Genomic DNA, 23,947 nt, shown 5'->3' with positions numbered 1-23,947 from the left:
TTTCAGAGAGTCTTATCAAATATAGTCAAAGGGTCACAGGGAGTAGTCATTATTATAAAGAACAACTTAGACTGAAGTGCTGCAAAGCAGGAACATGGCAAATAATTAATTAAGTGGTTCAACAGCCTGAGATCACAAGCTATGAAAATCAACAAAAGCAAGTATGTGTCTGCTCTTTAAAGTATATGGTACATGTACTGACTGGGAATGGTTTTCATCCTAATGCTAAAGTTTCTGCAGCTGCGAATATGCAGATGCCTAATGACAACTGATGGGTTCATAGGTAAGCAATGGGCTAGCTGCCCTCACAGACCATTTTAAACCTATCCAGTTTCCCTTTTGTGCTTGAATGAACCTATCTCATTTGTTTAGAGCTTGGCCTTATCCATCGCAAGATCAATAATTATGTACTACCCCTAATGACAATAACTAGGATCATATTATAGATAATTTGAGAGGACCCATGCAAAGGAAAAAGCATTTAGTTGCAGCCACTGTCCATTAGTAGTACAGGGGGCAGAGCTGGGACAATTTTTCTGTCTCCCATCCAGAGATCCATGGTGCCCTTCGATATGAACAGGGATGAACTTTGTTTTGTGTGGATGGGGAGTCTGTTCCAGAGCAGCAGCATCTTCTGTGGCATATATCTGCCCTTCCAAACTGTTCTGTTGATGTTGTAGAAGAGGTTTAGATTTCTGAGGCTATTGGGTCACAGAATGCCTTATATGCCAAACACTGGCCACCTCTTAGCAGTCTGCATAGTGGCAGGGCGTTGAGTTGGTCCATATAAGATATGTTGTTTAAACTTTGTATCCTTTTAGTAAGGTATTTATGTGGGTGTTATGGCTGTCGCATACGACAGATACATGGTAATGGGGGCATTAAATTAAATTATTGGCCTAATAAAGGGTAAGTAAAGGGGGTTAATGACACCCCTAGATCTAGACACAATCCTTTTGTTTATAAGCTAGGAAAAAAAAGGACTTTAATACAACAACGAACACATGTTGGTCAAATGTTAGGTCACTGTCCACATACGTTCTCAAATTCCAAATGAGTGAGTCAGCTCTTAGGGGCATATTGTTAATGTGGTAGTTCCCTGGGATAAATGATTTCCCAAAGGTAGCAACAATGCAGTTTTTGGCATTTAGTTTCAGTCCATGACTTTGGCACCAGTTATTTATTTTGGACAAACCTTTCTGCAGGATGGCCAAGATATTTGGGGTTTCAGTGGCTGCTCCTAGCTTACAGTCATCTGTACATATAGTCAGCCAGACCCCTTGGTATTGGCTTTTACTTCAGAAAAGTAGATGCTAAACAGGAGGTGACCCAGCAAAAAACTCTGGGAGTCTTCAGTGGTGACTAGTCTCTTTGTGGAGGTCACTTCCCCTATTTTGATTTTCTGTGTCCTGTCAGCCAGTTGGCAATCCAGTGGGTGACACAGGGGTTTACTCCCAGTTTATTAAAATTTTGTACTATGCCTGAGTGGGGAACTGTGTCAAATGTCTTGGCCAACTCAAGGCATGCAGTGTGTACCATTTTGCCTTCATCCATTGCTTTGGTGACCTTTTCAAAAAATCCACCAGACTGAGTAAGCATAAACTTTCCTTGATGAAGCCAAAATGAGACAGGTCCAGTGTTTTGAGGTTTTCTTTGTCTTATTTGATTAGCTCCATGATAAGTCATTCTATGGCTTTGCATTTGATGGTGGTCTGTAATTGCCTGGATCTGTAGAAGGTCTACTTTTATGCATGGGAATGACTGTAGCTGTTCTCCATTTGCTTAATACAAAACCTGCATGGAAGCTGACACTGAACAGTGTTGTTATGAGTTAAATTGTGCTTCATGCTCTTTAATATGCATACATGGATATTGTCAGGATCCACTGATGCAGTATTTTTAGCTTTTGATAGCACTTTTTAGATTTGGTCTTGTGTAATAGCTTAGCTGGAGGCCAGTTTGAGGTATATCTTAAGGGACAGGTGGAATAGAGATGGGTAAAGTTAGAGCTAAATTTATAGGTCAGTAAGTTCACTATATCTTCAGTCTCAGTGTAGGTAATGTCATTCAACACACTGCTGCATTGTACTTTTGAGATTACAAACATGACTAAAAAATGCCTTGTGATTATCTTTGGCTTGGACAGCTATTTTAGTCTCATATTTGGCTTTGGTGGATTCTGTGGTGGTGCAGCAGTAGCGTTGTTGCCTCACAGCAAGAGGTTCTCCCATTTGATTCTCTGCTGGAGTGCGGGGAGTGCCTTCTGTGTGGAGTCTGCATGTTCTCCCCGCGGTTGGGTGAGTGTTCAAAAGACATGCGTGAATGGGCGTGCCTTCATTGAAGGTTGAACGTCGAGCTGGCACATCAGCTTTGGTGAAAATCTACTGCCAATCATTAGCGGACCGGAGTTTTGCTGTTGTGACCCCTAACAGGGAAAAGCCGAAAGACAACAACAACATTTGGCTTTGGTGGATTTTATTAAGCTCCTGAGTTGTTTGTTTACTTCAGTGGCAAGAGATCTAACATTCTGGGAATTGTTCTTACTTTTAAAAAATCTTTTCATTTTATTATAAAGCTTGTTGATATTATGGTTCTAAAATGTGGGCTTCTCTTTAGGGTTTGACCTGCACTTGTTCCTACTGGGTACAGTTGCATCTATGCAGCTTTTTACCTGATGATATAGTGTGGTGGTATACGTTTCTGCATATTCAGTGGAGTTATCTTGCACACAGAGCATACTGCTTTGTACGAGACAGGAGTGCAAACAGAGAATACTAATTTGCATGAGACAGGACTGAGCACACACAGCATTACTGCTTTGCATGAGACACGAGTGCACAGTCACACACAACATACTGCTTCACATGAGACAGGAGTGCACACACACACACACACACACACACACACACACACACACACACACACACACACACACAGCATACTGCTTCACATGAGACAGAAGTGTACACACACACACACACACACACAGCATACTGCTTCACATGAGACAGGACTGCACACACACAGCATACTGCTTCACATGAGACAAGAGTGCACACACAGCATACTGCTTCACATGAGACAGGAGTGCACACACAGAATACTGTTTCACATGAGACAGGAGTGCACACACACACAGCATATTGCTTCACATGAAACAGGAGTGCACACACAGCATACTGCTTCACATGAGACAGGAGTGCACACACACAGCATACTGCTTCACATGAGACAGGAGTGCACACAGAGCACACTGCTTCACATGAAACAGGAGTGCACACACAGCATACTGCTTCACATGAAACAGGAGTGCACAAACAGCATCCTGCTTCACGCGACAGGAGTGCACACACAGCATATTGCTTCACATGAAACAGGAGTGCACACACAGCATACTGCTTCACATGAGACAGGAGAGCATGCACATACTGCTCTGCATGAGTCAGGAGTGCACACACACAGCATACTGCTTCACATGAGACAGAAGTGCACACATACAGCATACTGCTTCACATGAGACAGGAGTGCATGCACAGCATACTGCTCTGCATGAGACAGAAATGCACAAACAGCATATTGCTTCACATGAGACAGGAGTGCACATGCACAGCATACTGCTTTACATGAGACAGGAGTGCACATGCACAGCATACTGCTTTACATGAGACAGGAGTGCACACACAGCATACTGCTTCACATGAGACAGGAGTGCACACACAGCATCCTGCTTCCCCATTTATAATAATCATATTTCTCAAACAGTTTGAGATAACACACATAAGCCAGCACAGCTTCTCTGTGTCCAGTAATGCAGTGTTACACTCCTCTGGTTAGGACAATGTAGAACGAGCTGCAATCACAAGGTGATAGAGAATTTGCTTTTTTACCTATCTACATGCTTACTTATTTTATTTATTGACTTATTTATTTTGGTATTGACTGAATATATCCATCCAGGGACAGTCTATTTATAGTGTAGACAAAGGGCAAAAAGCACCAGAAATAACACAAAGCATAACATGACATGTATTCATACAAGACTGTGGATAAAACTGAAACAGTCTTGCACATTGAATAGCTCTAGAATCTGAGGCTAGGTGACTTGATAAATGAAATATCATAACATTAGGTAAACATTGTTACAGGCAGTCAGACGGTAACAAAGGCAGCAGTGTAACCATTCTACTTATGTGTACTTTCTAGAAACAGACTACATATTGCATATCTAGTGTATAACCTTGTACACACAGAATCATGGAGTATGCCATTCTCTTTGTCATCAGAGTAATCCAGTTGGGTTATAGTCCAAGGCTTCATTTCTTTTTCCTCAGCAGTAATGACATGTAGCCCTGGAGGCAGAGAATAGTTGCCTGAGGAATGTATCACATATATGTAACCTTTTCTAGTGCCCTTCAACCAGCTATTCCCGGAGGGAAATGTAGCTTTTTTAGCTCTACAACTAACAAAAGTTTATTATTTTTAGGAAAAATGTGAATTAAAATAACCTCCCCAAGTAATGATTAAATACAGCATACTTTATTAAAATCTTACACAGTTTCCTGTATTCACTTTTTTCTGACAAAAAATTGTAAAACAGAAGCTTAACTGACACAGCTAAGTACGTGAGAATTAAGTGGAATTATTGTTCGAGTCTTCACACTTCATTTAACACGACTATTTATCTGAGAATTTAGATTTTAGTCAGTATCTCTTCTTTGTAATCTTTTGCTGAAAAATTCTAAAAGAAAAACACTAGCATAGTTTCCAGTTATTACCAGTCTCATGCATTTTTTAAGGAAGAAACTGTCATTTGCAGGCTGAATTACTTTTGTTGGAGAATATTTAAAAGACTCATAAGGTGTGCAGTAATGATATTTTAACCACAGAAGCTGCTTGTCTGAGGATCTGAAAGAGAATAAGGAGGTTAGTTTTTCATTGTTTAAATGATTTCTGTGTTATGTATACATGCAAACATAACCTTGGGCGCCGGGTTGTTTTCAAACCATGGGCCCCATGCACATGTGTAGGAGCATGCATAAATGCATGCACTCTTTTGAACCTGATCACCCTCATTTGTAAGGCTATGGAAAGGATCATTATGAAATTAATAAAAAGGATGTAGGTACCCTACAAACTCTTGACCCAAGCCCATTTGTTTTCATCAGAAGCAGATCTTGCTTAGTTAACCTGGACAACTTCTTTAAGGAGGTTACTAAAGCAAGGGATGAGGGGAAATCAGTACACACCACATTTCAAGACTTAAGAAAGACATTTAACACCATCCCACACCCAGGTTATCATAGATAACTCTGCCCGCATAATGTAAATCCATGTGTAACTCACTGGATAGCAAACTGACTCAAAAACAGAATGCAGTAAAGTAGGGTGAGCAGCTCTACCTCCTCTAAAAGACCTGTCAGTAGTAATGTACACCAGGACTCAGTCTTTGAGGCTCTCCTCTTTGCAATTTACTTCTCAGAGATCTAAGCAAATGTTAAGTGATTATGGCTATTGTAAAGAAGTCCCTTTTCATTACACAGATTATATCTAAATGTATGGTGTCTAGGTCCAAGGATGTAAACATTCCACTGTATTCATCTCTCATTAGACTGATAAATGAATATAATGCTCTATTCTCTATGCACTTGTCATGGCTGGACTGACCACAATGCTTTCTCACTAAAAAATCGAAGGACTAAATAAAAAAAAAAAATGCAGACCATCTCAAAGTCTTGTTATCCTACAGGCTGCTAAGAGGCGTGCTGCTCTGCCTCATGTACTGAGCCTCAACAGACCTGCTAAAGTGTCTGACTACTTACTGTCCAAAGGCCTGGCTTATTCATCTGTTACGACCAACTACGTGACCTTGCCAACCTACCTTCCTAAGAAGTTTCCATAATTTCAAGGCCCATGGTTAACAGATTTGACAAGGAAGTATATTTGAAAGCTCTAAAGAAATCCTTAAATTCTAAATGTGAACATAACTTTGCTCCCGAGTTTTAATAAAATCTCTTTTTAGTAGAGGTTTTTTTCCTATTAAAGGTTCTGTCCTAGAAGACGATCTTTCCTGTGGCAGTTATTTCAGGAAAAAAAAAATAAGTTGCATCTCCTTTATGGATTTGGAGTTTTACATAATACTGAATCATGCTCTTACTTATATTTTCACCAGCAGGATTCATGAGGGTGTAAATTCTATAAGATGGATCCCAGAAGACAGACTTTTATTTATGATAGCAGAACAAAGGACTCAAGAAATAAGAACAACATTTTTTGTTTGTGTTGAACAAGCCATTTCCAAATAGACTGTGGGTTGCAAATGATGCGTTATGTAAACCAGTTCATTGGGTTTGCCACAGGCCATTCTGAAAGGTCACTGGCTATGTACTTTGTGCTCTGCCTCAGAGATTCTTTTGGTTCCATTTGTGAAGCTCTAACCAGTTCAGCAGTTCACATCTTTATGAAGCACTGCAAATGAGACTTGTTTTCAAGGCCAGAGATGATTTTTACTATAGCAGCTCTCCAAAGGAGGACAGCTGAAGCCTCTGCCCGGCCTCTAGATTTACAGCTTGGTATTCTACCCAATCAGAATACTATAAAGATGGTAATAATAACATAATACAGTGGGGTGACATAGGCATCATAGCAAAATATGACTGAACTGCTCATGTCTTCACGCAAATTTCCTCACTCCATCTCCCTTACTTTCTGCCCTTACTAATGTATTTATTTTATTTATTATTTGTTAACCGGGGAAGTCCAACTTGGAATAAAACCAATTTTCAGTGGAGGCCTCAGGAGAAACACTCCAGATGCATGTCTTTGTAATGTAGGAGGAAACTGGAGCACCCAGAGAAAACCTACATGAACACAGGGAGAACATGCAGACTCCACACAGAAGGCACCCTAGCCGAGAATCGAACTGGAGAACCTCTTGCTGTAAGGCGATAATGCTACCGTTGCACCACTGCCTAAAAGTTACTATTAGTTTCACTGTCAGTGTAGGCGTGGGGAAGTTTTGTGCTGATTTAAATGCTTGACAGCTAAAATACAACCCTGTTTGATGATGTGACTGGACACCATGATTGTATAGTGGATTAAACTTTTGCCTGTGAAAAGTCCTAATTGTAGAAACAAAGAGATCGATTATTATATGAGTAAAGAATAATATATTCAGTTCATGTTCTTCTTACTGAACATACGAGTCAGACCTCCCAACCATCCCGAATTACTCATTTTTTACTGAGTTTTGGGGTCCCAATCATGGGGTGCCATGATTCCCGAGTGGCACCCCTTAATTTCCGATTATTTTCATCTATTATTTAAACTTTTTTTAATTTCCGCGCTTTCAGAGATGACGTCATCATGTGCCTGATGACGTTAGCTCCATCAGCCTGTTGGAATTAAGTTCAAGGGACGTGCATGGCAGTGCGTCTGTTTGAATACTGGGGTTGGGCGTCCATTATGGATTTCTTTGAAGACTGCGACTGCCGTTCATTATGGAGTTGGATTTATTTAAGAATACAGGACAATATATGGAGCTGCTTTAAGGTAAGGTAAGGTAAGTGTGTATGTGTGTGTGTGTGTGTGTGTGTGTGTGTGTGTGTGCCCAAGCTTTTACTTTGTGTGCTGTGTTGGGTAATCTGTCAATGTAAGTAGAGACAAACCATGTATTCTTACACCTTGGCAGATTAGGCTGTTATAGGGCTTCTCTTCCAAAGCAAGAAATGTCAGCTATTAAAAGTTTTTATAAACAACTCAATGTAGGGGAACTATGGGGCTCTCCGGCTCTGCTGTCCCAGTATGGGGCTGCCACTGATTAAAAAGGTTTGAGATATCCCCTTGCATACCCATAAATGGGTGAATAAAGGTATCTGGTGGTTATCTGACTTGAGGCAGGTGGTAGAGGGGCAAGACATGCTGCCTTCATTTAATGTCATCAGGAGTCAATGGTATCTAATGCATAATACATTTCTGGAAATTTTTATGACCGAAGTATCTTATCCACAGAGTAGGTGTCCCTCTTTTCCTCCTACATCACTCATTAATGCAGGCAATCATCAGTAGATGGAGAAGGTGATCTATATAGACCTGGTACGGTACGGGTTTCGTGGATGTCTGCAGTTGCACACTATTATACAGAGAAACATTGCAAGCATCCAGAGGACATGTCACTTGCAACATATAGGGTATGGGTGTGTAACAAGGGAAGCTGATTTATAGATTATCTTTTTCTAGAATGTGTGAATAAACAGGATACAGAAAAGGAGATGCATGTAATGGGTACAGTTTGAAAAGACAGGAAGAATAGCTGAGTGGGGATAGAGTAATTTTGTTCAGTGAAAGTTATGAAGATGCATGGAATGACATTTCACTCAAGGTAGTGTATTCGGTAACAAAAGACAAATTCTAAGTAGACTGGGATAAATAGTATACTGTCACAGAGTGAAGGAGCAGGTTAAATGCAAACAATTTAGATTACTATAAAGATACTTCTCTGTAAGTAAAGTTTACCCTTATCTGATGTGATTTTGTTTTTTTTTTGTAAAACTTTCTGTGCTCGCCATTTTTTCATAAAGTCTGGCCCCTCCCTGGTGACTTTTGTGACCTACTTTTAGACCCTGCTCATACTTTGTGGTAGTTTTGAAATATTTGAGATCTTGTAACAACATTTTTGATATTGTTCTGTAGAGTATGGCACTCTGTGATACCATCACTGATATTTCCATTTTATTTTAAATCTAGTACCGGTGTCTTGAATTTTTGTAAGAAAAATTACATTTTCAGCTCTGTTTTTTCCTATGATATTGACAAAAAGCACTGAAAACTGTAGAGAGAATAGATGATGTATTGTATGTGTGTATATATTTCTGTGTGTGTGCAAATGCCGCCCCCCCCCCAACTGAATGGAGGTGGTGGCTAGAAAGGCTCAAACCCTGTACCTTGGGTACAGGGTAAAAAGAGCTTAAGGTCCCTAGCCACCACCACTTGTGAATTTATTCCTCATATTCTTGTTCTGTTCCTCATTAAATCTGTGTTTTTAAGGATATTTGTTGCAAAGCACTGAATCTTCTTCTTCTTTCGGCTTTTTCCCGGTTAGGGGTCGCCACAGCGGATCATCTGTCCGCTCATGATTGGCAGTGGAGTTTTACGGTGTCGAGTTGCCAGCCCAGCGCCCAACCTTCCACAGAAGGCACACACACGCACACACTCACACCTAGGGCCAATTTAGAGTGTCCAATTCACCTACTGCATGTCTTTGGGATGTGGGAGGAAACTGTAGCACCCAGAGGAAACCCATGCGACCACAGGGAAGACATGCAGACTCCGCACAGAAGGCACCCCAGCCGAGGATCGAACCGGAGAACCTCTTGCTGTGAGGCAGCAACTGTAACTGCTGCACCACCGTGGCTGCTAATTGATTGAATTCACTAAATAATGATAGGCATTTGAATTTCAGACTTCATATTCTTCAGAAAATAAATGATAACACAAAATCTTTTATTATAGCAATTTTCTAAGTTTATAAGCTCAGTTAAGTATTTGAAATTTGTTCCTATTTGGGGACTGTATTCCCCCATTATTGGCTTTGTCTGGGTTTTTTGTGCTAAGACGTTGAGATCTATGGTGAGAAGTGAGAACTCTATTCACTAAATGATAACCATTTAAGTTTCAGTCTAACTGTCTTTCAAGAAGCTGATGATTTGGCATAGAGGTATGTTGTTCTGACTGTAGTACACAGGGTCCTGACCTCGGTACAAGACTTGGCAGTGAAATGCATGGTGGCAACATGTTTTATTCTAGCAACTTTCCAAAATTATACAAGCAATGATTAAAATGTGTCTCTGGTTTTTGCCCTTTTGTCCCCCCCCCCAAAAAAAAAAAACTGAAATTGAAAATAAGTGCAAGAAGCTGTGCAAGATGTCTATGGCTTACACTACTGTCACTCTATTTATATATTTACACTTTTATGATGGAAATGTTCTTAATTTGGCAGTTTTGTCATTATTGATTCAAGCATTTTGTTTCACTGCCTACTGGAAAAATGTTGAAACTATAAATTTTAAATGCACTCTAACTTAAGTCTAACAAGTGTGCTATATTATACAAGGAATATAATTTAATAAAGTCAGGAAGGTGTATCAAAGAATGCATCTCTGTTTCTTGTTTTGTGCGCAACGGACCTATGATTTGAAAACAGCCCAAAGGTAATCTCTATCCACCACTGGCCAGATGCATTTTCTTTGGATGTGGTGTGGGTTTCAATGCTGTTTCAAGAATGTGAGTTTCAAGGGCAGAGAAGTTTTAATGCCAAGTCTATTTTCATTGTGATACAGTATTGCTGTGTTTAGCAGATACCTATTCCTGTTTGTGCATTGTGCTATAAAATATAAAAATAAAATCCAAATAATCATTGTAGAAGTAAAGCAGCATACACACATTTGTATTTATGGTAAATGGGGTGAAATAGCCAGGTGATGGGACATTAGAATGGCTGCTGGGGGACTCTGGTGCCATATTTTGGTTGTCTGTTCTTCAGTTTGCATTTGAAAGGTATCCCACAATTCCATTGGAGTGGGTGGGGTTATGTAATTATGTATGCAAATTTTACATTAATCAGCATACAGATTTGTACCTATTTTTCATGGGCCTTGTCCAGACTTTTGATGATTCCAGGTTGAGAGGTATGATACTAGTCCGGGATGATATCAACAATGACAGAAAACTGTTTTCAGAGATGGACTTACTTTTTAATACAGAATTTGAAACAACGACAAGTAGCATTGTGCTCCAGTGCCAGCAAAGTGGGTCCATATACTGTTTCTGTTATTCTCTAATCTGAATTCAAAAAATGTTGCCAGAGGCTGCCCACAGAGTGGACTGTATAAACCAATAAGATTATACAGAAGTTGGGGACAATTCAAATATTTTAATGGCAACAAGTACCTCACGCAAGTGTACTTTACCGAATATGATAAAACAGATAAGCTGAGTTGGTTAAGGAACATGTTACTCAGGAATGTTTCAGCTGCTCTATTATTGCTCAGCTGCGGCCCTCTAAATATCTTTTAAGAAACAGAAATCTGAAATTGCAGTCGCTATCAAAATCAAGAAATACACAGAAAACAGATATTATAGTAGAATAATAATATTCAGCAAGTAAAATTTATTTATACTGCTGTGATAAGAACAGTATTTTATCTCACAGTCAGTTTTTCTGTTAAGCATTAGATAAATGGTTTCATTTCTCTGCTGGAGCTGATGTGATGTAAAGCGGTCACTTCAGCAAGGATACTCTAAAGATGTTAGCAAAGCTTTACCTGGCGGTCCTCCAACTCCTCTTCTGGAGTGACAGGAATGTTGGAAGGCTTTGGTGGGATTTTGATTTCATAGGTCATTATACTCCACCTGAAGAAAAACAAATACATGTTAACACTGCGCTGTAACGCTGGTACAAAGTCAAGACTCTATCACTGAGTCTTGCTGGTTTGCTTTAAGGATGAAAAAGCAACCCATTACTTTGTTAACGAAGACACATTCTCATTAACCAGTATGGATCATATTAGATAAGCAGTTTTAATACTTTTCAACATCATTTGCATCCTCATTTCCTTTCCGTATTTAATGAGTTTGCATTATCTACTCAAATTTCCTAAAAGATGAAGTCAGAATGTTCTGCATCAACACAATCTTTAAAGTAGAAAACAAATCACGGATAAACATATCACATATATACTAGAAAAGGAACAACTGAGGGTTTAATGATAAATAGTTTCATGAAAAAGACTGTCCATATAATGGTGAAGACAAGCATGTTTTTGGACCAGATTTGACAGGAATTGGTACAGAATGTGAGGGGCCATAATTCACGTCTATAACAAGTACAATGTAGGGCTGCTTATATTATACTCTACAAACAAGCATAGGACATTGCAAAAGACTGGTCCATCACAGGGGATGGACCATCCACAATGGAGAGACTCAGAGAGGTCAAGATTTTTGTGTGTCACTTGTCAGATAGGGAAGTGGCCTTCTAATACCTGGGGATGGCTTGGATGTGAGATTTGGACCATCTCCAACCACTTGCGTGTCACCAGGGGAAGCACAAAGTTAGTAATGTCTACAACTGAACAGTATAGCACAGCTCACTGTATATTTAAAGGTAATGTCTGGCTAAGGCCCACATGCATATCTGTCCTTACAGGATCTCTATTTTGTAACTGCAGCAACATGCATGACAGGGTATGTCTGTCAATGTGTCCCATAGCCATATATTCATGAGTACAGTATACATGCCACTGGAGATAAACAGGCATATTTGTGTGTGGCCTCACAGTGGTATCAGTTTGCTCCTGGTGGAAAATCCAGCACAACAAGCTGATAAAGGCCTGAAATCAGCAGGGCAATTGTAGTTGGTAATGACAGCAACATACAAATACCCCAGTCCAATTATACAGTGGTACTGTCTATGACCCTACAGACACTTCCATTGTGTCACTTTCTGTAAACTTGCAGAGTGAGGGGGTCACCCATATCCAACATTATAGAGTCCTCTGTAGATGTATGTGGGGACTAAGCTCACATTTTAGTCAGTGCATGACAGCTATCCTGTACCCAAGCACTTAACCTGTGTCTGCAGAACACACAGCAAGTTCAGCAAGTGACACGTGCAACATCTCTGAGGTGAGTATTCAACCATGTGGGAAAGATGCATATGGGCATGTGTGTCACTGCCACAACTACAAGGCTAGCCCTGATTTGGCTATGGCAATTGGAATTAAACAACAAATGTGCAGGACAGTGAGCCAGGAAGAGATTGCTGCTACTCACAACACTGTGGAAATGGTAAGTGTGCTCTATGGCTTGTTGGAGGACATACATCAACTGTACAATGACAAGGAGCATATGAACAGGAAGCACATGATGTTGCTGAGGTAAATGGTGACAAATGTTATATGCATAGATTCCTCCTTGACACAAACTGCAACCGCCCTCAGGTCTGGCTCAGTCCATGGTCACTGGAGTGTCTGGCTTTGGGGTGGTATGGCGCAGGACATCCAAACTAAGATTACACATACTGTTTCCAAGACAGCATGATAGCATCACTGTCACCTGTGGCCACACAATCTGACACACCAATCATGGATGGCAATGCTCCTCTGGGCCAACACGTGGAATGTCTCACCAATCTGCTCATGTGCATTCCTGTAGTTCTAACCCTTTTCTCTTAGTTGTGGCCACAAAGTCTGCCACCCCTATTTTTGAGCTTCATATAGATCACAGATGATAATGTTTAATAGGCTCAACACAAGGGTATACCACCAGGGTGCATACCCACAATCCTGCAGTACTACTTTCTAGACTATGGAAATCACTGAGCCCTGACACCACAAGCCAAGTCAGCTGACACTGCTAATGGTTACACCATGGCAGTTTGGCCCCACCCCTGCAGTATGTGATCCCTACTCCTCATGACCACTCAGAATGTGTGACCACCATGTTCACCTATAGTGACCCTAGCCGATATTATAGAGTTGCAGCCACCTGTCACTGTGGTCTCTCATAAGGGAAAATGATTACTGTGCTGTGCCCACCCCTAACCTGCATGGGTATGGGATGTTTGATGCACAGTGTGGCCAGTCAATGTACTGCCTTGAACAGCCTTAGACTGATACCACAGCATCATTTTATTCTGTGTTGCCTGTGCCATGGGCAACAGTTGTGAATCAGATACCACCTCTTTGCCAGTGTGACAATGTACGGCACCTGGATTTGCTTCAGCTGCTGTACTACTACTGTATGTTCTCCCTTGATTCTCCACCCTGCCCTTCTGCTATTTCTATAACTAGTATGGAAGTCCCTGGCAACATATTCATCTGATGCTCCATCTGTTTTTTAATGCCATATTGTGTGGCAAAGTAAATACTACAGAAATCTTGCTGCACATTTCTAGACAGTACTGCCGTCTCCATCTTGAGGTGTATAGACTTCAGACGTGTTCAGTTGTCCAGTCATACACTGCATTATATTTCCCATTTCTAGGTGGGCTGCTGGCATGTCACTGCTGTCTATACCCTCTCCACTGGTGCGAATGACAGTAATGTGCAACAGTGTAGGCAATGGCTCCAATAGCAGGTAGTGGTGCATGCTGCTGCTGTTGTGCTATGTACTGTGCAACAGTGTAGACAATGGCTCCAGCAGCAGGTAGTGGTGCACGCTGTTGCTGTTGTGCTATGCAATGTGTAACAGTGTAGGCAATAGCTTCAATAGCAGGTAGTTGTGCATGCTGCTGTTGTTGTGCTATGTAATGTGCAACAGTGTAGGCAATGGCTCCAACAGTAGGTAGTGGTACATGCTGCTACTGTTGTGCTATGTAATGTACAACAGTGTAGGCAATGGCTCCAACAGCAGGTAGTGGTGCATGCTGCTGCTGTTGTGCTACTCCTACCATTGCTGTCATCATGTACACAACAAATCTCAGGGTTCAAACTGGGTATGCACCATGCTTTAATTTGTCTGTCTTATATGTTTCTGAATCTGTGTACCACTTTGGGTGCAGTTATTTCCATAACCCATGTGGTTTCTTTGTATGAAGTTAATCATTTACGTGTCATTATGCAGCCGTTAGCATGTGTTGCATGCAGTGGAATTTCCACCTTTGTGTGACTGCTATATTTTGCCTTAGAATTGTCCATGCCTTGTGCATGACTACTACACATGCTAGCTTGTGATGTGCAATGCTCTACAGCTGTGCAGATCCCAGCCTATCAGCCTTGCACAAGAAGGAATTAACTAAAACAAATTTACAATATTAACATACTTAACAGTAAAACAGAAACAGTCACTACTGACTCAAGTAGTGAGCCCTGCAATGTATAGCCTAGAACAACATGGAGAGAATGTTTTTAATCTACTGTACAGTAATAGTTAACTATTACCATGCTAAAAACTGTCTTCAAAACCTAATCAAAGAGGTATAGGACACTATATGAATATCACTAACAAGTAACTGGTGGGCCAAGGTGCACAGGATATGGAAAGGACTGGGTTACTTTGGAAAAATGCTTAAGTCAAAATCTATTTTCTACCATTTTACATTAACATCATTAGTAAAGTCACATATCAAAAGTTTAGAATGGTCGCAATCCATGGACCCTGAAAGGCTCTCTCAATAAATAAAGTGTAAGTGTACCAAAAAGAAAAATAAGTCTGAGCTCTAAGAATTGCTGGAGGTGATACAGTACATAAACCTTGTCCATAACCAGTGCATTTCTGTAGATATTTCAGTTAAGCTGGCAAGTTCTTACCCTACTATACTGTTCAAATGCTTCAAGTTCATGTCCGCATTACATTCTTCAGGAATTAGGCACAGAGGACAGAGAGAGACGAGCTACAGCATTTTCCAGGCATGTCCTTCTTACACTATTCTTTTGTCTTAGCCTCTCTGTGCTCTTGCCAAACTGAGAGTTGCATGTTAAGCTATACTAGAACACTTGTATGGTGCCACTGCTGCAGCATTTACTACTTAACTGAGCTCAAAGTAGTTAAGTGTCTCGTGGACATTGCCAAAATCATTTTCTTTAGCAGCTATTTTCATATTACTCCATTTGTCTGCCAGCCCACTAAAGGCAGCCAGGTCTGGTTGCAGAGTTCCTCTTTTAACTATGTAAATCCATAACTGCTCCTGGATTTATGTCGGCTACAAATAAATGCCTTTTGCACTGCAGCTTTTTGTAAATGTTAACATGCTGAAAAGATTACTCAGGATGGACCTAAGGACTTCATGTAGGTCCCCATGTAAGGGAGTAAGAAATTCAGAGGGGGAGAGCAAAACATGTACTAAAAAGACAAACTGCTGAAGTCTAGCACTGTAAAAATTAAATAACATGCAGAAGTGTAAAATTCCAAACAACAAATAAGAAAAAAAGCTCTCAATAACCTAGAAAACAGCAGGTTACCTCATGAAAGAATAAAGTCATATTCCCATTCCAAAGACCCCTACCAAAAATGCAGGCATCATTTTGAATATTGGTCCAAGTTTTATAAGTCAAACTTGGAATGGGATTATGTGCTTTTTAAGGAGATTACTAAAGGGCTATAAACTAAATGTCGTGTTGTGTCTTTCGGCTTTTCCCGGTTAGGGGTCGCCACAGCGGAACTCCGGTCCGCTAATGATTGGCAGTAGAGTTTTATGTGCTGAATTGCCAGCCCTGATGCACAACCTTCAATGAAGGTATGCCCATTCACGCATGTCTCCACGCAGAAGACGCTCTAGCTGAGAATCGAACCGGACAACTATAAACTAAATGCTAGACTTAAAGTAACTAGAAAATGTAAAAGGCTGAAAGAATGAAATGTATTCAGCACTGAAGGTAGGAAGATGTGTGTGTGAGGGAGACTGGGGATGCAATGGATTAACCAGGCATACACTAAGTAAGCTGCATTATACAAATTAATTTTAAGCAACAACTTTCTGCTGGTATAAGTGCACCAATGTTGTGGATTAAAACTCATGAATGAAATTAAAACAGTATAAGAAAAAACAGCAAAGCATATCACTATGTCCAGAATAAAGCATGCTTGTCAACAATACTAGGAATTCAATTACAAACTTCTAGTGTAATAATAATCAAATATCAATAAATAAACCAACAAATAAATAAATTTAAGCAGATGCAATGCATCTTCAGTATACATGTGATAATAAAAAGTTATGTTCAGAAGTGAGCAGTACAGAAATCTCTGGTACAAACACAAAATGTCTGGCTGATATCCAGGGGAGGCAGCAAAAATGTGGGTGCTAGTACAAACTTCTAGGCATCCTGGCTTCACCCCTGTGATCAGACTCAACCTTTAGTGCCTCCTGAAAGTTTTTAAATGAAAAGTGATGACTCCAGTTCTTTACAAACAGGAGCTCAATGCACAGAGTATTAACATTTAAGGAGAAGCAAAGAAAGCAGCTAAGGAGTAATTTCATAAACTCCAGGCCTAGGAAGGCATTTTGATAAATTACATTGTATATAAAGTGGCAAACACATTACAAACGTTATCAGAAATCAGTCAGCAGGAGAGCTAAGCATTCAACAAATGTCAGGATCAGTGAAAGTACATCTGTGAAGACGTTGGATGCAGCCATGCTAAAGTGAGGCACCATGCACGTCTGAATATTGTAAACAGATCCATAGCTTATATTTTGTTGCCAGTTTCATTAATAATATGTTGTATTTTCATCTGGTACTGGTACAATATGGTCAAGCACATTTGCTACCACATTGAGCAATCCAGTAGTAGATACTAAGCCCAGCTCTGTGGTCAGAGGGATGAAGCTCTGACTGAAACCCAGATATCCAAAGTTTGAATAGCTTTTCATGCAATGTATAAGCCACATACAGCTGGAGAGAAGTAAGAGGTCTTCAGCATGCATGGATAGAGGGGTATAGGCAATCACTAGTAGGGGGTGGGATTACAGTCTACAGAAACAATCTCAGTTGCCAGGATGCCGGTGAGAGTGAATGCAGCCCTCATGGCTGGTTGTATGAGGACCCTTCCAGATGCTCTCACCCCATACTGCACTGTACTAGATACAGCTCTAGTAAGGGGGGAATGAATGTGCTAGGTCCAATTCATTTATTTGTCTTTGTTTACCAAGAACTTCTGACTGGGTAAAGAGAAAAGCTCCTTATTACAAATGTTTGAAAGAGTTAACAGTGAAAATGTAATATATATGTGATACTCAGGACCAGAAAGACATTTATAGCATATGTGGCTGTTCTCTTAACTGGTGCCTCACCTCCCCAACTCTTCCAGCTCTTCACTGGAGGCCACAGTAGCTTGATGGCTAGGCTGGAGGTGAAAATGCAAATTAGCTTAGTTTTCATTTGGGTTTAGAACTAGTTTAGGTTGTTCTAGCCAGTTTTCAGTTTTGTAAATGAATGCTGCTGGTCATCTTGAAGCTGTTATTGGTTGAGGAAATAATAGATCATCAGTGTATTGTACACAAAAGGGGAGGGGGCTTGAAGGTGTTGACATGCACAGGGGCTAAGGTTGCATATGGCATTTTTGCAATGACCTATCAAAAATGAACAGTGGGATGAGAATATATACAAATCCAAGACATACTTGGCTAAATTAAAATTATGAAGGCAATATCTGCATATAAACATACATGTACACAATATATAGCTGTGTTGTTCTAACATAGCTTCCTACCGAGATGTGTAATATTGTTACTCTGCTAGTAAGCTGCAGGATAAATTCATGCTTAAAACAGCAAGTCACTCTGTATTTCCAACGTGCATTGTTTTCTAGCAGATGACAGCTAAGCACTGTGCTATGTGAGCTTTGCATTACTATGCTGGCTGTGATGCTTTACTGTGTTTATCCTACTTTGTGTATTTTTGAGAGTACTGCACTGGTTATTGTGTGTGTGTGTCGGGGGGGGGGGCAGGCTAGCACATCAGGTTCATCTTTACACATGGGAAGTATAATGATAAAATTATTATTAGCCTCTTGTGAAGATGAAATTGTTATCAGCTGTTATTGTTAGCATCACTGACTCCATAAACAGGGACACAGGGAACCTATAATGCTTTTGCCCCAACCAGTTTGCTTTTGGAAAAGGTGGATCATAACTATTAAACTTCACTGATTTCTTTGAAAGAGTCAAAGAAATACTTAAATGCAGCTTACCAAGACTAAGCTAAGATGTTTCACACTGTACTCCACCCTGGAATCATTAACAAATTGGTCAAACTGAATATAAATCCATATGTAAACTGTTTCACTGACACATGCCACTCTATTAGTGGTGACGGCACCCTATCCTCCAAACGATATGTCACCAGTGGTGTACCATGGGTTCTGTTCTGGGACCACTTCTAGCTTGCATTTACTTCTCTGATGTCAAATCTGACATTAAAGGCCTCTAGTTAACCATGTTTGTGAATGATTGCAAGCATGGAGCCATCACCAACTCCCCCAAAGACACTCTGATCTTCCAAGAGGGCTTAACAAAGATAAACTCATGGTGCCAGGTTCATAGTCTAAAGTTAAAATTTATTTATTTATTTATTTTATTTTACTTTACATTTGTTTACTGGGAAAGTCCAACTGGACACAGGTCCTTTTTCAGTGGAGGCCCAGGGAGAAACAAATACATACAAAAGAGAAAAAAATACAGCCAAGTGAGAAGCAAATACATAAAAGATAGTGGTTTCAGACACAATAAGTAGAGCAACAGTAATTTACATAAAAATGGCTGTTTACATTTAGTGGATATATCCAAATGATTATGTGCAGTTAAAGTGAAACTACCGTTAGTGCCAACAATGTAGCATTGCATTGTTTTAGAAACAGCATCTCTCACTAATGTATTACATAAATGGCACCCTCCATAAAACCGACACTGTCATTACAGACTTAGACATCTTTATGGATAATGGAACTATCTTTTAACTCCTGTGTATTCACTGCTGTTAGGAAAGCCTTCTATCTCATGCAACTAATCAGTAAGGACATCTCCTCTTGGTTGAATGAAATCACTTCCCACTGCTTACTCCTTATCAGGCCTATACTGGAATACAGTGTGCTCTCTGGTATCTATATGTCCACTCAACCTGAAATACTCGCTGGCTCCTCACTATCCAAAAACCTCAAACACAAGCTCCCCTGTGTTACACCCAGGACATCAAAAAGACATGTTTTTCTTCTCTGTCTCCTATGAGCTCCTAAGAGATGGTCTATGACTGACCTACACAGGTGTAAGTGATTGAGTCCTGCTTGATGTGCTACAAGATCGAGCAATCTAAATGTATATTATAACACAAACAGGATTTGAAGGAATGAAAGATCGCTCTCCCAAAGAATGCCCCACTTCTGGAACAAACTCCCACTTTCTGTAAAGCAAAGCATGTACCTCACTATCTTCAAATGTAACTTGGATGAATGGATGGGAGATCTGAAATACACTCTAGGCCTAGCAACCCCATCCCTTATGAACAGGGGGAGTAACTAGTGAGTTTCCAGTGGCTAGGCTTCAAAATGTATAACTAGTCTATTGCCTAGAAGCAACCTATGAACAATGTGCGAACAATCTGTTAACACTGAGGCGAGAAATTCATCTCTATGTATACTATTAATGATGCGAGTTCACCAGTGAGAGTGAAAAGGTAGAAAATTAGATAAAAAGTGAAAGGCTGAGTGTGTAACTAGCTGTTTTCAACATCCTTTGCAAAATCAACATGTTCCTTTGTGCTGAGGCTAAGACAGACCTTTATAAAGCTGTCCGGAATACCCATTCTGAATACAGTCTGCTTCTGCCTTCAATGTGCCACATGAAATCTGTGGACTAACTGTCCTATCATCCAGAAAACACCATCAGTAGGTAACACCAATGCAGGTGTCAGCAACCTTTTTGGAGCAAAGAGCCACGTTATCCTAAAATGTTTGACCCAAGATTTACAAAGAGCCACAATGGCTGCAGAACAGGGTTTGAGAGATGGTTTTTAATGCAATATGGGTACATATGTATTTAACACAAAAACAAAATTTCAAGTAAATCTTTCTATGTAGCTATGTTAAACTACTCTGTTATTGTTTACTTTTTATGTATGTTTTGTTTGTGAAATGTTTTGTATTTCACCTAGGCTGAGCTTGGAATTGGTCAATATTAATCAGTGTACTACCCCTGTAAACAAATATAAATAAATGACAGGGTAGTGGTCAGATGAAAATGTATGCTTTCATGCATAGTTTTAACTTATGTACTTATTTATGGATATTTCTTTGAAATGTAAAATATGGCAGGCCCCTTGCTGGATGCAGGCACAACTGTTAGGAACCAAAAGAAATGACTAAGAACTACTTCCATCAATAGGGGTGTATAAATTATTGTGTTTCATTATAGTCTGATACATACATATTAAAATCATACATAGTATGACTAGAGAAATGTGTGGAAACATACTTGTTCTTCCATGGGGGGGGGGGGGGGTATTGCTGGATGCGTGCTTTACTGTTAAATGTTAGTAAACTGAAGGAACTGACATATTTATGATGAACCCATTTTTACCGTTTCTACGGTTTGGATGGCACATCAGCATCTCAGAAAATACAGACTTATTTACATTTGTTATTACTAACAGACTGGATTTGCATGGCTGTCAGTTATTTACATTTGTTATTACTAACAGACTGGATTTGCATGGCTGTCACTTATTTACATTTGTTATTACTAACAAATTGGATTTGCATGGCTGTCACTTATTTACATTTGTTATTACTAACAGACTGGATTTGCATGGCTGTCACTTATTTACATTTGTTATTACTAACAGACTGGATTTGCACGGCTGTCACTTATTTACATTTGTTATTACTAACAGACTGGATTTGCATGGCTGTCACTTATTTACATTTGTTATTGCTAACAGACTGGATTTGCATGGCTGTCACTTATTTACATTTGTTATTGCTAACAGACTGGATTTGCATGGCTGTCACTTATTTACATTTGTTATTACTAACAGACTGGATTTGCATGGCTGTCACTTATTTACATTTGTTATTACTAACAGACTGGATTTGCATGGCTGACACTTATTTACATTTGTTATTACTAACAGACTGGATTTGCATGGCTGCAGTTATTTACATTTGTTATTACTAACAGACTGGATTTGCATGGCTGTCAGTTATTTACATTTGTTATTACTAACAGACTGGACTTGCATGGCTGTCACTTATTTACATTTGTTATTACTAACAGACTGGATTTGCATGGCTGTCAGTTATTTACATTTGTTATTACTAACAGACTGGACTTGCATGGCTGTCACTTATTTACATTTGTTATTACTAACAGACTGGATTTGCATGGCTGTCAGTTATTTACATTTGTTATTACTAACAGACTGGATTTGCATGGCTGTCACTTATTTACATTTGTTATTACTAACAGACTGGATTTGCATGGCTGTCACTTATTTACATTTGTTATTACTAACAGACTGGATTTGCATGGCTGCAGTTATTTACATTTGTTATTACTAACAGACTGGATTTGCTTGGCTGTCAGTTATTTACATTTGTTATTACTAACAGACTGGACTTGCATGGCTGTCACTTATTTACATTTGTTATTACTAACAGACTGGATTTGCATGGCTGTCAGTTAGCCAGTATTAGTCATCTTAACACTCACCTTGGCATGAAAACAGTGTTAGGTGCTTAAGTTACAATGAATTTCTAAAGATTTTCAGTAAACACACACACAGCTTTACTGCATCATCAGTATCTGCCATACAAACGGTGTCTGATGGCTACAAAATAGCAACAGGACTACCACTATGCCCTAGCATGCAACACCAACCACTGCAAACAGTTTAACAGTATTTTCAATCAAATGCACATAAATGCCTTGGGTAGCTACCTTGTGTATGAAATGCAACTTTGACAAAGAAGTATGTACAGTTGAAGTCTGGCATGCAATGCAACTTGCAGGAGGCATAACACTATTGTCGTTAAAAAAGGCATGTACTCTTCCTCCTTTTTAGAAAAGGAGGTACTACAGCATGGCTTCACAGTAGCAACAGTAATCCAGAATACTGAATCAGCCAAGATCTTGTCACAATGTAAAGTTACCAGCCCACGAAGAGTACTGATGTTACCAGGAAACTGGTACAGGTTAGTGGCCTACTTGCCATCTCTGCAGTCACTACCAAAATATCCATAACACACCCTTTCCCCCGACAATATACTATCACTACTCTAGTTTATTATCAGAATCTGTACTATCCTCCCAACAGCAAGATGATGCTGAAACATTCTGAAACAAGTTCCATTACCCTCACCCAATCATTTTAATTCCTCCTACATCTTACTCTTTGTCCCTCCTTCTCCTAGTCATGGACTCTCAGGTGCAATACCAGACTAGAGGTTGTGTAAGAATTCTAAGTAAACAAGCCAAACTGTGGAACTTTTATGGTGTGCAATTTACTTTAGAGCCTAAAATAGAAACTCATGGACTTATTTCTCTTTCTTTTGCCACTGTCACATTTAATGTACTCGTCTCGCCCCAACAGTCCTGCTACACCCCCAACCAAACTGCCTCCTCATTGGCAGCTGAGATTCCTGGCATGAACAAAAGTGTCTACTATATTGGATAACATGAACAAAATGGGGAGGGAAAACTAAACTGGGGGTTCCTGAATGATGTTATACTGAGTACAACATTGTGACAGCCTTTATTAACTGTATGGCATTTTTACAGCATTCAACTTTTTTTTTTTTAAGTGAAAGCACTGAATAAGGCATGGAGGTTTATCGCTGTAGAGAAGAGCTGCAACCATGTGGTTAAAGAGCCGCATATGGCTCGCATGCCGTGGGTTGCCAAATGCTGCACTAATGGAACAGTTAGGCTGCAGATACTTTACTTTGCTTGGCATGCTACTCTCTCTGCAAAATTTTCTGGCTTTTGGTCACTGAATAAAATTCATCTACCTTGCTGACAGCTTCAGGTTATCTACTGGGGGATCCTTGGCCTAAATCACAGCAAGCAATAAGCTGCAAAGCTTGTTTTTATGGCCCCAAAGCAGTAAATATGTTTCCTGATAAAATAAAAGCAGACACTAAACATATAATCTTTTGGTTTATTTAGAAATGTACTGAAAAAGTAGGACACGGTATGAATAAATAAAGGCAAACTAACTCCAGGTATAGGCATGAATCACACCTAAGGAATATGGTGTGATGTGAATGAGCTAGCAATGGAGAGGGTCTTTGTAAATTGTGAACACAATAAATTGATTTCAGCGTTTTCTTGCATTGTCATACCACTCAGTATGTGGGACCTTTTAATTTTACAATTCCATAGTTAAACAAAAGTACCCCAAAACAGTCCATCTGCTACTTTAAGAGCACCTGTAACAAGGTAACTAAAACTCATGCTGGA

The 23,947-nt window shown here is 39.8% G+C and overlaps 1 protein-coding gene across 1 annotated transcript in view; it reads right to left on the bottom strand.

The window, feature by feature from the left end:
- The window catches only part of DGKH (diacylglycerol kinase eta), a 1,992,493-nt gene that overhangs the window by 600,325 nt on the left and 1,368,221 nt on the right, over positions 1–23,947 (bottom strand). The window contains exon 12 of the mRNA XM_044071702.1: positions 11,319–11,406. Coding sequence (XP_043927637.1) covers positions 11,319–11,406 — 88 coding nt within the window. The remainder of the gene's footprint in view (positions 1–11,318; positions 11,407–23,947) is intronic.

The sequence above is a fragment of the Protopterus annectens genome, chromosome 5.part0, assembly GCF_019279795.1.
Source record: "Protopterus annectens isolate FY-2018-M chromosome 5.part0, PAN1.0, whole genome shotgun sequence".
Lineage (NCBI taxonomy): Eukaryota > Metazoa > Chordata > Ceratodontiformes > Protopteridae > Protopterus > Protopterus annectens.
This window is presented reverse-complemented; position numbering and strand designations above follow the sequence as displayed.